Here is a 15,509-nt window from a genome sequence, read left to right on the forward strand (position 1 = left end):
GGCTTCTCAATCCACATTAAAAGGGAAGAATAAGCACTTCAAATACAATTCAGCCTGAAAGTGTTTATCAGTAGGTAAGCAGAGATAAACATGAAATTGCCGTCTGGTGCCACAGACTCAGGTTGTAATCCAGCATTGTGTGCATTGATGGAAAACGTTTAGTTCTTGAGGATGAAAGAGAAATTGCAGCATCAAATGTTCACTCCAAACCCTTTTGGTTCCTTCAGCCACTCACTGATTCAGAGAAACAAACATGACTGTCTGTGTGGGGGCTGAAGTGCTACCTGCGGAAGTCGAGGAGGGTCCGGCTGGTCTCCGGGACGTTCTGGTTGAGCCAGGTCAGGAAGTGGAACTGAGTGACGGTGCGCGTCTCGTTGGTCTGCATGTTCTTCAGGTAGAAGCTCCGGACCAGAAAATCATCGCACCAGATGTGTTCAGACACGAGGTTCACCTGTCAGATAACGACCAGACAAGCTTAATGAAAAAAGATGATGGAACAAGACAAACACGGCACAGACAGAAGGAGTGCTGTCTTTGATGAATCGTCCTGTTGAGTGCAGAGTCCCAGAACCGAGGCACTGAGCTCCTTATTGCATATAAAGGAGAGCGGAAAACCATCGAGGCTTTTAAACATGTTTGAAACGGATGTTGCCAACATCAGCTGGTCTTTATTTGCATTTGGGGAGCAGGGGGCTGCACGGTGGTGCAGTTGGTAGAGCTGTTGCCTTGCAGCAAGAAGGTTCTGGGTTCGATTCCTGGCCCCGGTCTTTCTGCATGGAGTTTGCATGTTCTCCATGTGCATGTTGGGTTTTCTCCAGGTACTCCGGTTTCCTCCCACAGTCCAAAAACATGACTGTCAGGTTAATTGGCCTCTTCAAACTGTGTGTGTGCATGGTTGTGTGTCTCTGTGTTGCCCTGCAAGAGACTGGCGACCTGTCCAGGGTGACCCCGCCTCTCGCCCGGAACGACAGCTGGAGAGGAACCAGCAACCCTCCCGACCCCACTGAGGGACAAGGGTGTAAAGAAAATGGATGGATGAGAAAAGCAGGAAGTCCTGCAGTAAAAACTCCTTCACCTGCATCGTCTCATGCTGCTGCTGGCTTGATGTTGCAGAATGAAACGATGAACTTATCTGATCTTATCAGGTATAGAAATGCTGATAATGTTTCCTCCACCACAGCAAAGCTAAAGCTGGTGATCAGAGCCTGGAAATCTTCCATACATACTGTATATAACATAACTCTGCATATTCAACTAAATGCAAAACTGAAGCTCTGGTGAAGAAGCATCAAACGGAAAGACAGTCAAATCAAGGTCACTAAAATGGTTCCGTTTCATCTGGAAAGCTTTGGATTTGGACGTCATTAATGATTTAAATGATTCATCATAACTTACAGGTAAGAGCTGAAACATTTCAAAGTAGAGCGACCTTTACCTCGTAGATGTGGTACAAGTTGGATCCTTCGTCGGGCCAGTAGTGGTAGCACTGCTTCACCCCGTTCTCCACCAGAGGAGTCAGCATGACGATGACCACACAGCCGTTCTCCCACACCATCTGCAAAGAAAACACTTTAATAAAACGCCTTAAACACGTTACCCTTCAGATCCAGCTTTGGACAGGACTCTGGCTGATAAACACTCAATTTTTTCTCAAATCTAAATGTATCAATCTAGATGGCTAGCATTTAGCTTAGGGATGCACGATACCGATATCTGAGATTTAGTATCAGCCGATACCGATCTGATACAGAAAAACAGCGCTGAATTGATTTTTTTTTAAATCACAGACATACATGTACTGAAATACAAATGTATTTGATAACTCCACAGCGACAGCTTTACAAGTTTGGCCAATTTCACATGTAGAAGCAACACAACTAGGGGTGCGTTGATAATTCGACCAGCTGATAGTGTTACCACCTCAGTCCCTTTCTTACTGTATTTAACAACATTTCAGACAAAACAATCTCTGTCATCCAAAATTTGAATTTCAAGATTATAATCGGCGATCGTCCAGAAAACTGCAATCGGTGCACAACCTTCATTTGTTCAGTCAGTGCAGGTAGGAGTATAACAGCCAATGTAAAATTAATCATAACTGAAACTGACAAAACAAAATCAGTCAAACCTGTGAAAAGTAAACGGCAGCAAACCTTTCAAATGTGTCAGAATGAGGAATTAGGAACTCTAAATATAAATACTCGCTCAGAGCACAAAGCATAGAATTAGACTGGATAGATCTGCCCTGATGGATTGCGCACATTGTCACTGATACCTGATCTAGAATTTTTTTTTTTAATATCGGGATGGATGCAGATATTAAATATCAGATTGGTACATCGAGTTATTCGTGTGAAGTGGCAGAGAGCTTCATGTGGAAGATGATCAACGCCTTTCGAAGTCTGCCAACTGGGACACGGATCTCCACTCACCCACTCAGCTGCGTGTTAGTCTACATTTATTCAGATTGCTATTATTTTGTAAGGACAGAAGAGTCTATTATGTGGGAGGCAGAACGCTCACGCTCCCAGACTTTGGTTAGAAATCGAGCGCTATGAAAAGTAATTACTGTTGCTGTAAAGGCCGTTCTGTCCCTCGACTGGATCATTCGACAGCGAAGCGTTGCCTCCCGCTCGTATTTTTCCTGATGGCGGCCATATTCTCACAGCTGGGCGGGCCGCGCCGCTCAGGAGATCCATTCCTCTCCGATCAGAGATAACAGCCATGCGGTAATGGGAGCTATAAAACAATAGCGCTCTCACATGACTGTGCTAGATGGCAGCGCGCGCTCTTCATTGGATGGTGATTTAACTGATGTTAATTGTTGTCGGTTCTGAGTTACAGCCCCCCTCCCCGCCCCCCTCCTTCCCTCCCTGCTCCCTTCTGCTTTACTGATTAGCCTCGCGGACCCAAAGCCGTGACGTTGCACTTTCTTGAGAAATGGTGTTAATTTGTTTTAGCTGACAGGGTGAGAACTCTCCTGGAGCCGCGCGGACGAGCTCCCTTTATCTAAACCTGAGCTTTGTGAAGTACACATTTTATTCAAACCCATATTTTCCGGTGAAACGTTGAGTGCACCATGAGCGCTTCACGTTGAATTGTTTAAGTCCGGCAGGTTGATCTGCAGCATGATGGATGTGTTGTAATAACATTGGCCTGTTTTGAAACGTAGAGGTCTGATGAAACAGTAAATGAGGTTAACCGATGAGCAGCAGTGGAAAACCAACCAGATGTTTTCACCTGTACAGCTCAAGCTTTATTTTTTCACTTGATTTATAGCTTTCTGTATATTTTTCACCACTCTAAATTTTTATCTTCCCTAAATGAAAGCACCGTTTCTCAGTGTTTTGGTATTTCTGTTCATTTATTCTTGCTTTGCCAGTAACAGATTCTCTCGCTCAGCATCATAAGTAACACCACCCTGTGTTTAACAGTTGTGGTTTCAGATTTAAACTCTGCTTTGGTTTAAATCTTTAATTTCATTTCATCCGCAAAGGAGTATCTAAGTTAATGCTACGTAACAGTGTAGATATCAGACTTTGCAAAGGTTTTTTAAAATCAGTTCAACTTTACCATTCAGTAAATCTAAAAGATGTCAAATGCATATTTTTACATCTTCCAGAGCTAAAGTTGAACTTTTTCCTCCTCGGTGAAAATGAACAAAAATGTCTTTGTACTACTAAAGCATTTAATAATGCTCCATTTTCACTAGCAGTTCATTTTAGCAGCGTTTCTACTCAGGTCAGCTGAAACCAGAATTTATGGAAACTAAATGAATTTCTGGTTTTGCAAGATTATTAGCAGGATATTATTTTAAATACAATTCAAGCGCAGATTTTTCAACAACTTTTTGTCAGCTTTGTTTCCATTCCTCGTACAATGACCGCTGGAGACGGCCACTAAAAATATTTCAGCTCTAACAACTGAGGTAACTGAGATTTTCTGTTGTATGAATGAAAAAGCACAGCATTATTTATCCTAATATAGTAGATAAACTTTTACTGTCTAGTGAAATATAGCAAATTCACTGAGCCCAACTTAAGTATAAAATTATTGAGAAATTAGACCAAAAACTAAAATTGCATCAGACACAGCGTACCGTAATTATTTATGTAGTGAAATTTAATTTGAACTTGACTCTTAATCACTGAAAAGAATTTAAATGAATAATCGATTCTTTGGAATCGGCTGAATGTGAACTGAATATTCCTGAAATCAGTTGTTTTGAAGGTGAGAAGAATTAGAATTAATTTATTTGCAACAATTTGGCTTCAACTGTGTTGTAATTAGCTGGAATATTAAAGAGAATTTGACTGATTTGTTTCTGGAATTAAATCCCATTTTATTTGTCCTAAAATAACAGCTAATTTGATTGTATGCATTTTTAAAAATGACAAACTGAAATCATTTAGGATGAGTTAGATTGAGCCAGACTGGAGGTGGAAATGGATTATAATTGTCTTGAAATCATTACAAATAATTGAATGAAATTCAGTAACATTTATATGAAACAGATGGGAATTAAACAAAGAATTTAAGTTGTACATTTAAACTACTTTAGCTAAGAAGACTTAATCATGTAAGTCGTTTGTTTTTCTGAACCTTTTCACTTCAGATTGAATGAACAAAATAATTTTCATCTTTTATTTTGAGGATTTCAATCCAGAACTGTTCAGAGAACGTGCTCCACCTTGAAGCACTTTTCTTCCTGCTCCTTGTTCACGGTTACCTGCACAAATCTGAACCCGACAGAGACTTTACTTGTTTGACAAGGCGACCTTTCCTCCCGGCACAAACACCCACCGCCCCAACGCCGGCGGCTAAAATAACTTATCGATCCTCTGCTCTCCAATTCAAACCCAATTCAACATTGGAGACAGCGGGAAAAGGGTTTGCCACCTCCTACGTTAACGACGTATGGCGCTGTCGACCGCTGCACACGTCTGGTGGAGGCGCTGAGCCTTACGTGGAAGGAGAGATTAATAATGACATCCACAAAACAAGACGGCCTCCTGTGTGAGTTGCTGCTCTAATAAAAAATCGGCTGGCTCTTGTTTAAAGGGGGTGTATTGATTTTTGTTGTAATGGTGTATATGTGTTGTGCGCGTGGATTTTCTTGTGTCTTTACCTGCCAGAAATCAGCCACAGTGGAGGGCAGGGGACCCTGAGTGGCGATGTAAGCCGGGTTCCTGGGATCATGATCCATCTGGAGGGAGAGAGGAAGTGAAGGATTAGCAGATGGTTTGCTTCGTTCTCTTCATTCCTTAAATTCATGTAATTTTTTATGTTCATATATTACGTCTTGAACATTTTTTCTTGCTACAGCCACAAACTTCAGTCTAATTTACTAGAATTTGAAGGGGCAGACGAACAGGAAGTGGTGAAAAGTGGCAACGTGAAAGTCTGTCGTACATTTTATTTACCTCACTACTCCCAAAAAATCTAATCTACGCATACAGTGGCTTGCAAAAGTATTAATATCTCTTGAACTTTTCCATATTCTGTCAGATATAATGCTGTTTGCTCCCCGATATTCTCCTAACTGACCTCCGAGGCGTCACGGAGCAGCTGGAGACTAGATCACACACAGGCGGACTCGGTTTTAGGGTTGGCAGCTTCTGAAAGCAACTGGTTGCACTCAGAGAAAAGGGGGCTGAATATTTTGCACATCACACTTTTCAGTTTTTTATTCTCTTTCTACTTCACTAACAAGCCAGCAGATGAAGTATTTTGGGCCTGAAAGTGTTCAAGCTGCCTTAGGGTTCATTATTATGTTCTACATGTTGTTACACAGAAAAAGAAAAAAAAAAAAATCAAATGAGCAGAGCCGTAAAAATGAAGCTGGAAAAAAAAAAGCTTCACTTTAACATCATTAGAGAGAAGGGAACCGTTTCTAAAACTACCCATGTTAGGAACAAACCAAAGAATGGAGGTTTATAAGCCTGGATCCATTTTGGGTTGAAACTGCAGTACATTTACCGTGTCACAGCACCGTTTCTCCCCTCCTCGTTCTCCTGTTCACAGCTGGAAGCTTCGGGGGAGAAGAGGTCGAACAGGAACTCAACTTCTTCTCAAACTTAATGAAAAGTGCAGAGGGATGGTGTAGGCGTCGTGAGCAGGAGACGGCAGAACCAGCGCAGGAAGTGAGTGACACCCCCGCTTATTAGCATGCAAATTGTACGGTAAATGTAATAATTGGCGCGGCCAATTTAGCTGGAGGCAATTACAGAAGGAAGACGGATAATTTCTCGGGCTTTTCCGCACACCAAATTGTCTTTAATGGTCCTCGGTGGCTTTTGTGAATGCCAAACAATAATGAATGTCTAATGAACTTAAAAGGTAGTAAGACAGAGGCGGAAAAAAGGAAGAGAAAAGGGAAAAAAAGGTGACATGTTGCTGGGGGGGTTCTGCTCATTAAAACATCAGCTAGAAAAGCGGCATGGAAAGAAAAATGAAGGCAGAGGTCTAGAGGTTTACGTCTGCATTATCCCGCAGTTACATCTAGTGTTGCTGTTCTGGGGCCGTTCTCCTGTTTGTGATTACAAGTTTCCAGAAAAGGAAATTCTAATTCTTTTATAACTTGTGATGTTTCAGTTGAGAACTACACCTTGCTGCGTCCGTTCCTGAGCGAAGAGCCTCATAAGTCAGATCTAATGCAGAATTATTGGAAAAACATGTCTGGGAAACTCACTTTGTTATTGTTTACATAGTCGGCTTATTTGCTAGTTTGTTCAAGTGCAGTTTTATTATCTGCACATAAATCAAAATGTGAAACAGCAACACAAACGTTAGCTTCTGATTTTCCATCTGGGCCGACTTGGATCGGCTGCTAAACATTTAGACTCGTCAGATCTGGATTTCGACAGGTTTGGATCTGATGCCTTTATTCTGTTTGTAAAAGTGCAAAAAAAAAAGTTTTAAATATTTTTGGCATCTCAGAAAAGCAGTGAACTGACTTTGTGGGGTCTGTGTTGGGAATGTAACACAAAGTTATCAACAGGTTTTACAGAACATGAAGTTCATTTTGCAAATAAGATTTTATCTCTTAAATATTGGAAACTTAAATATTTTTCTAAATTGAATGTGTTTTTTCCAGTTTAATGCAGGTTTTAAAACTGCAACACAGCATCGACTCTGCAAATCATCTGGCTGTGAACTTCTCCAGATGTGCTGCCTGGAGACTTTTTTGACAAATTTTTCTCCTCAGGAAAAAAAAAACGTCGCTGCATGAAAAAGCTGGAGGTAAAGAACGAGTAAAACTGACAGGAAAAGATGATGAAAACCAAGATCCTGGGATCAGGGAGACTTTGCAAACTCATCTCCCGACATCCCTCTTACTTCTTTTCCATCTCGGTGGAGACAAAATGCTTCCTGACTTGTCGAAGTGTCTCCAGAATAAAACCCTGCCATTAATGCAGCTGGAAAAGGACAACTGTCTTCCTCACTACCTTCCAGACATGTTGCTTTAAACAAAAAGCAAACGTGTGGGACGTGACACATGTAATTATCCCTTCTGCTGGCTTTTTGTCTCTTCTTCACTAAGACAGAAGGAGTCAAATCCAGTGGCTGTTTCCATCACTCAGCCTTAACTCTGGGAGGAAGTTTGACAAGGAGGGAGGCTGTTACTGCCGCCTGACACCTGAGGCTGTTTCCAAGGATGAGCGACAATTAAAGGGCAAAACAGAACTTTTGCTGCGTCTTTTTCTACTTTCTCTGAAACTTGATTTGTTCTCAACGCATCTGTTTGCAAATCTCTTTAAAAGACAAACACAGAGCTTCCTCTGGGTTGTTCATGTTTGACTGACTGTTGGAGGCTCCAGCAACCGCCTGTAACTATTTTAAAATGAAAAAATGTTAGAAAGTTTAAGTTTCTGCAGATTACTCCTTAGTAATCTGCAGAAACGTGGCTTCTGACCAGGAAAATCTTAGACACAGCCCTGTAATCCTTGATAAGCAGCTGTAATCACCTAAATTAAAGCATCACCTCTAGGCGTTTGTGTTATTTTCTTGAAAAAAGATTGATGGTTATATATTTATTTATACATATATGTACAATAAAAAAATAGCACATGTTTTCAATTTTTAAGAGTATGAGTCAATGAATGAATGTCATCAGAACCAAGCGGTTTATCCGACATGACAGCAGGGAATCGAATTATATTTAGCTCCACAGCCAATACGTTTTTTAATAAACGAGTTTTATGGTTATTGACAGGCTGCTGGAAGAAGATCCCAAACACGGCTCCTCTTCCTTTGGTCGGAGTGTGGGCGAGCGAAGGATGGAGGAAATTCCTCAAATAAGCACAGCATCCGCCATACGTTCACATCCAGCCTGCTGTATTAATAGAGCGTGTGGGAGGTGGGAGCGTACGCCTGACAGTGATCGTGTGTCAGTGTGGGTGTTTGCTCCTTTTTTCATGTCGTGTGTATGCGTGTGCGTGTGTGTGTTTACTGCTCCATGCATGTGCACCCCGGCAGAGTTTGTGCTCCTCTTCGGGCTTCATGTGTTGGTTTCTGTGTCGGGTCTGTTGTTGCATTTTAGATGTTCGACTGAGTTGCTCTTTTGTTCTCAAATAGTTTTGATTTCTTTGGTTTCTCGCTGACAGACACACACGCACACACACACACACACACACACACACACACACACACACACACACACACACACACACACACACACGCAGAGAGTGAGCCACTTTTTGGTGTGGCGCCCAGATTTCAAATGCATAGTGTTTCTGTTGCTTTTAATGGAATACCAGTGTATCTGCCTCGAGGGAAGCATAAACCTACTATTCCAACACTGGTTTCCAAATTGATTCCCTCACTTACTGAATTCACATGGCTTTTTTTCTCTCCCCCCTCCCCCACCAGTTTCCTTCCTGCAGGCTGCTTCCCCTCCTTAAATCGGTACCGTGCCGAGAACGGGGCTCAGCACGCCGAGCACAGGCGCAACAGTAAACACAAAGCAGCGTTGAATTAGCATAACCCAAGGTCAGAAACAATCATTTCCCAAGACCCCGCAGATCAATTTGAGTTCCACCAAATGTAAAGCGAGTCCTGTGCATGTCCTTCCCCTGAACGAACACCCGCCCGGGGTGTCTGCTGTATGGAGATCGTTAATATTCATGGTGGAGAGCGCGGGCTCACTGCGAGTCTGCCACCGAAGTTAAGCAAGCGTTGCATCAAAATTTACATCGGGCAACGGTAGGCTGCTTGTGTTGCCGTGACGCCCCACGGGGGGCGGCGGTGTGAAATGCAGAGTTTAGAAAGCAGATGAGGTGCTTACTACTGGGCTGGCATTGATGTAGTCGGAGTTGGCTTGGCTGTTCTCCACCTTCAAGGTGATTCTGGAGTGATCATCTGGAACAGAAAAATGAAGGATTCAGCATGTTTTTTGTCTCACTCAAGCAAGTTTTAGAATGAAAACAGGATGTTTAGTTGGCACGTCTGCTGACCGAACTTTTAAAACATAAGTTTCATTTTTTCTTATAATGAATCGAGTTAATCTTCAGCTCACGAATGAACTGGTGGAGCCGGATGGAAAACAGAAATCGGAGATGCTCCTTGAAGTTTGATGGGTTAATCCCTAAATCTCTCCCTTCATCCAAAAAGATCTAACAAATTGTCACCACACTTCAAACTTTCTACAGTGAAGCTCTGAAACTGCGGGCGCAGTGATGTGTCAAAGGTTTAATCAAAGGGATATCACACTGATCCCAAAGATTACAGGAGTACAAGCAGAAATCCAAGGACGTTTTAGGGCTAAGATGGTGACTTGTGCATCCAGGGACTTGAAAAGCTCCTTTTTTAGCTTCCAGCAGATGTGCTGCTCATCATCTTCGCTTCATTTTTCAATAAAATTTTCTTATTCAACAGAAGTCAAACCTCACCAGCTTAATTGGCAAAAACAGTTCAGTTTTTTTTCACACACACAGAAGCTTAAGGTGCTTCAAATTGGAAGCGCAATTTATTCTCGACAAACCGCTTTCCCAGTTCACAATCTGGATTTCATTAAGCCTCGGCCCGCTGCAGAGACTGGGACAGCACTTTTTCCTTTTTTTTTTCTAGATGGAGCCATTTCCACAAAGGCTTAGAAATTTTAATCATTGATGAGGCCTGTGCAGGAGAGCTTTAATAGAAAACTAATTTAGAACCCTTCTGCTCGCTGCATCTGCTCCGACTTTCTGATTATAGAGAAAAGGCCTGGAAAACAGAGGCAGAGAGTTTAGCGCCTCCATGTCTGAATGACACCAGGAGGTGCAACACCCAAATCAAGTCGGCCCTGGTGGGTATTTCCTTAAAGATTTGTTAAAAAATAAAAGCTTCAGAAACCGAGAGAACCATCGATCGAGACCACTTTAAAAGATTCTAGCCTCTTCACTGTAAAGTGGAACAAAATAAGGGGAAGTTTAAGACTTTTGTACTGTAATTTATTAAAAAGAAAATAAAACAAGGACAGGTTGGAGCTGTGCTTACATGCCACCACAGCAGTGGAGCGGTTCTTCTTTGCATTGCCGTTCTTCAGGCCGGTGGCGGTTGCGTTGGGCTCAGCCTGATAAGCACACAGAGCCTCCCATTCCTTCGCCAGGCGGTCTTTGTTCTTCAGGTGATCCTCCATGTAAGACTGAAGGAGGCAGGAAGAAGACAAAGTGCAGAAAGTTAAAATATTCATGTGGGGAAGAAGGAGATTCAGTTCTGGGTACAAACATTAAACCGATTCCTTTAGGAACTTTCCATCATTTTCTACAGATCAATGAATTTTAGTCTGATTCTGTGACAGAAGAACATACATTACCCAACTGAACAGGAAGGAGAATGTCATCGTTTTGGATTGAGCCTCTTTAAATCTGAAACCCCTAAACTGAGAGATTCAGCTGTTCTCATTGCCATAAATGCACCATTGTTATCCATTAAGGGGTTAACAATGGATGGAGAGGCTTACATCAAATCATACTCGTGTGTTTGAGTGGCCCAGTCAAAGTTCAGATTCAAATACAACTAATAATCAAATTTGATATTTACAGATTATCTCCATTTAATCTGACTGGGATTGAGTTTCTGTACAAAGAAGAATGGAAAAAAAAAAACTTATGATATGTGGGTGTGCAAATCTGGCAAAACCTTCAAGATTTAATAAGCCATTATTATGCATATATCATAAAATCACAGTAAAATACATTCATTTTCCTCTGAGAATTATCGTACAATTAAATCTAGTAGTTTATAATTTCAGAGTAAACTGACAGAATGAGCTCTGGGTCTTTTATGAAAGAACATAACCTTTCTAATATGAATTTATCTTCCAGTTGGAGATTATCTTCACCAAAATTCAACAATTCAAGAAATCCGGAAAAATCGTGGCACTAAATAACCGAACAGTGGAGCTGAACTGAACCACATGAAGATTCTCTTCTTCTCTGAAGATTAAAAGAAAAACAAATCATTTAGACACCTCATTAGCCTCATATCTAAATGTCCACACGCATAATTTCTTCAGTTTATTAGATGCACCAATGTCATTTTAATCACTGCGCGCCTGTTTAATCTACTCCTGCTCCGAGTCACGATGGCCAGTTTCATCCTCGTTATTACCTACATTCAGTCGGTTTTCATAATTAAAGGCGGCAAGGTGACTTTGAACAATCGCCCTTAAATTAACTTGGCTCCAGACCAAAACAAGTGGAAAAGTCGTGGCTGGTATCTGATGCAGCTCGTTTCTGAGTCGAGAACCGGCGGCGAGCAAAACACAGGCCATCGTCTTTAATAGATGAGGGTCCGAAACGAGGTGGGGTGGTTCTCTAAATGGATCCGCCGATGATTTATGGTGACAATTACAAACGAGGGGCTTATCTTAATCAGAATTAGCTTCCCAAAAAAGGCCTAATGGCTCCGGGCTGAAATGAAAGAAAGTTTGTTCATAAAAGGGAAGCAGCAGCTGAGGAAGACGGAGGAAAATTGGCCTTTTGGTGTTTCTGTGTGCCCGGTTGGCGATGACATGCACAGTGTAACATTAGCCGTCCCTTCCTGCGGTAGCTTCCCCCTATTATACTTGCTAAAAGCAGCCATGATGTAACAGGAGGTCGGATGGTGCAAACCTCAACCTGCACTGTGCTTATTAATGGCAGGAGGTCCAAATAATGACAGAGAACAGGTCCACCCACACAGAGGAAGAAATAAACAGGAAGCAGAAATCAAATGTGATCCACATGAAACAAACACAGACATTTACATGAATCTATCAGAAGACACTTTCAAACACGCACTGTCCAAATTAGATGCCCCCAGCCGCCCTTTACCCCCTGCCCTCCCTCTCCCCCTCTAATGCCAGAGTAATAGGGTTTTGTGGCTGTGTAAAGGGATTATTGCAATCCAATCAGGAGGTGCTGAGATCACCATGTGGCGGCCAAACACTGAATAATCCCCTTACAGCAGGGGAGGGAGGAGGCGCGCAGCTGCCAAAGGTGCTCAATAAAAACCGCTACCGGAGCCGCCATTGTGGCTCTGACGCACCATCCAGAAGCACCTGTAGGAAAGAGCAGCATGGAAGCCAGGCCGCATGGGAGGTGACTTAATGCGGGAGCCATTTTGGATCGACTGAGATGGCGAATGAAAAGGGGAAGTGGGTGGAAGAAATCACAGCGGGACGCAGTTACTGAGCAAGGAAGAGAGGCCAGAATGTAACTCTGCCCTTTATCACGTCCTTATTTAGTGTTTTATTTCTGTTATTACTTCATAAACTTTTTTATGAAGTAATAACAAAAGTGTCTTTTTGATACTTCCAGAAGAAGAAAAGTGAAACCACCCTCTGTCTTTTGCAGTGCCAGACATAATTTTGTATTTTTTTTTATTTTTTAGGGTTTCTGGAAGGTTTTTGAGTTTTGAACAAATTGAGGAGCCTAAAAATGGCTTAAAGGTGACGATCTGAAAGTTGCATCAACAGAGGATCAGGCAGATGCTTCAGCTCTGATCTACTTACTATATATCTCCTCTCAGAGATCTGAACATTCCCATCACAAATCTCTCCAAGCTAGACGAGATGCAGTGCACCTGCTTCAGTTTCACCTATTCACTGATTTTTCTTAGAGCAAATCATCACCTTCCTAAAATAATGGCCTGCCATTCTTGCCAAAAAATTAATTTGTCAAAAAAATAAATAAATAAAAAAACACTACCTCTTTCTTTCTTTTTAAAAGATGTTTTAGGCAAAAAAAATAAATACAAATGACTCACTTTTGGCAAAACAAAATGACATAAATCAGTATTTTAGGAAGGTGACAATATCTAAAATATTCAAGAGAAAATGTAGCTGGGGAAGCTGAAATACCAAAGTGCAGAGCTACCTGTCAGCCAATCCAGGAGAACCATTTATTTTCCTTGATGCCGATTGGCTGTACCTCCAAGAGCGTAAATAAGGAAGATGGTGAATGTTAGCTTCTGCGGTGATGCTAAGACAGTTTCCACTGTGTGTATTAATGCATATTATGGTACGTTTGGTGTGTGATATATTAAAATAAGCGATTTTAGAGGAGGTTTCAAGGGTGTTTGTCATCCCTAACCTGACCTGTGGCCAGGTGTGAGTCTCAGAGTAATTCCTGGAAAACCAGTAAAATAAAGGAGGAAACTTATCTGATTGTTAGAGTTAATCAGCTATAATCAGTTACTTTGGTTAACTGAATCATATTATGTCATTTTTTTTTTCTTGAATCAGAAATGCATGTTGCATCAGCCAAACCTGCACAAGCCTAAGATAAGAAATGATGACTCAGCCAATCACACGGAAGCCCCTCCATGTGTTTAGGAATCCTGACATCATGAAGGCGACGTGTTTGGGTTCAAACTGAAGATCACAGAACTTCAGGGACTCTACAGGGATTCTCTCACTCAGATGATGGTCAGAAAAGGAGAGAACATCCAGAGAGCCTCAGTTCGATGCTTTGATTTCAATACATAGAATCATAATTCACGTAATAAAACTACGTCCGGTTTTATTTGCAGAAGCAGCTGCCTCAGTTTTAGAAGCTGACATCATCCCGTTACATGAGTACATCGTCTCCGCAGCTCAGCCTTTCCCTCTTCAGCTGACCATATTAAAGTGATTTAACATCCATTTCCCGAAGCCGCTTCTTCCTCCGCCAATCTGCGTTGTGACCTACTCCAACTTTGCGTATCACATCGCGCCTGGCCTGGAGGGGAGCTACGAAAAAGCGAGGAGACACATTCCCAGCGAGGCAAATCTCAGCGGAGTCTCCAGCAGCAATATAATCTATGACACTTACTTGGCCAGCAACAAAGGACAAGATAATGTGCTTTATATAGAGAGTGGCCTAATCCTCTTAAGACACAAGCAAAGAGGATGTGGGGGTGGTGAAGGGTCCTCCAAGAGCCCATCACAGGGGAGCTACATTAACTTGGATAAGATGGTGAAAGCTGGTTCTCCTCATATTAAACTCACTGGGTAGAAGATGACACAATTTGCCAGAGGTTTACAAGTGGCAATTAATATTTGAGCAGGGGTGAGGAGGGGAAAAGCAACTCATCAGTGGCAATGTCAATTCTTCCTCTTAAGTCGTGGTTTCTTAATAATTGCTCAGCAGTTGCCTCATCCGAGGACGGGCCGCACCGTCAGATCAAATATTTACTTTTTCTTTTCTCGCTGCTTCGCAACGGATTGTGACTCCTGATGTGATGTCGCTCCGAAAAAAAACTAAAAATGTTTTGAGTCTCTCGAGTTTCCCCCTCAAACATGTCGACCGGGGCCCAGGTTTGTTGCCAGGAAACCCTCTGCTCCTGCGGCTCCTGTCTGCACTTAACATCATGGTGGGAATTCGAAATGAGGTCTCTTGTAAGTGTGAATATTTTTGTACGGCTGACAGTTTTGACTGCGAGATGGAATATGAGCAGTCACACAAACAGGCACTGTTCCAAAACGTGGGCACAAAGCACAAAAAAAAAAGAATAGAAATGACAGAAAGAAAAGGAGGGAAGAAAGAATAAAGGAAAATAACGTCTAATTCAAAAGTATAAAAAGGGAGATAGGAAAACAGCAGCAGGAGATGATGTATGATGTAATGTAGTTTGAAAGACTGCAATAAAACAAATTGGCTCACCTTAAAATGCATGTTCACATTTATGGTTTTTTTTCTGTATGCAACAGTAGGAGGCATTTGAATGGCGCTGATGTCAGTCAGTCACTGTGAGTTTTCATAAGCATGGAGGATTCCTCAGACAACAAGTCAAAGCTTTACAGTCCAGAGAGACACTGTGCTCTGGTTTTACTGCTGCGCTCATCAGGCCTCCAGTCAAATCCCTTCACTGTGAGGCAAACGGTTTAAACTCAAAGCATGTCTCTGCAAACATTTAGCAAGTTCAAAATTAGATACAATAGAAAAGATTAACACAAAAAAAGATGAGAAAACTGAGAATTTCAGCAATAAAATAAATTGAATCCAAACAGCTTGAGGCAGGACGTTGTGTAGGGGTCTGATGGGCCTGTTCCTAACCCAGAGCAG

The 15,509-nt window shown here is 42.0% G+C and overlaps 1 protein-coding gene across 2 annotated transcripts in view; it reads right to left on the reverse strand.

Moving 5' to 3' along the window:
* Positions 1–15,509, reverse strand: part of LOC103480019 (receptor-type tyrosine-protein phosphatase N2-like) — a 187,743-nt gene that overhangs the window by 20,140 nt on the left and 152,094 nt on the right. For both annotated transcript variants that reach the window (XM_008434755.3, XM_017309950.2), the window contains exons 15-19: positions 10,477–10,624; positions 9,287–9,360; positions 5,129–5,206; positions 1,436–1,555; positions 285–451 (exon numbers count right to left, since the gene is read on the reverse strand). In XM_008434755.3, coding sequence (XP_008432977.3) covers positions 285–451; positions 1,436–1,555; positions 5,129–5,206; positions 9,287–9,360; positions 10,477–10,624 — 587 coding nt within the window. The remainder of the gene's footprint in view (positions 1–284; positions 452–1,435; positions 1,556–5,128; positions 5,207–9,286; positions 9,361–10,476; positions 10,625–15,509) is intronic.

This window comes from Poecilia reticulata, chromosome 17 (genome assembly GCF_904066995.2).
Source record: "Poecilia reticulata chromosome 17, P_reticulata-male-v2, whole genome shotgun sequence".
In the NCBI taxonomy this organism is placed as follows: Eukaryota; Metazoa; Chordata; class Actinopteri; order Cyprinodontiformes; family Poeciliidae; genus Poecilia; species Poecilia reticulata.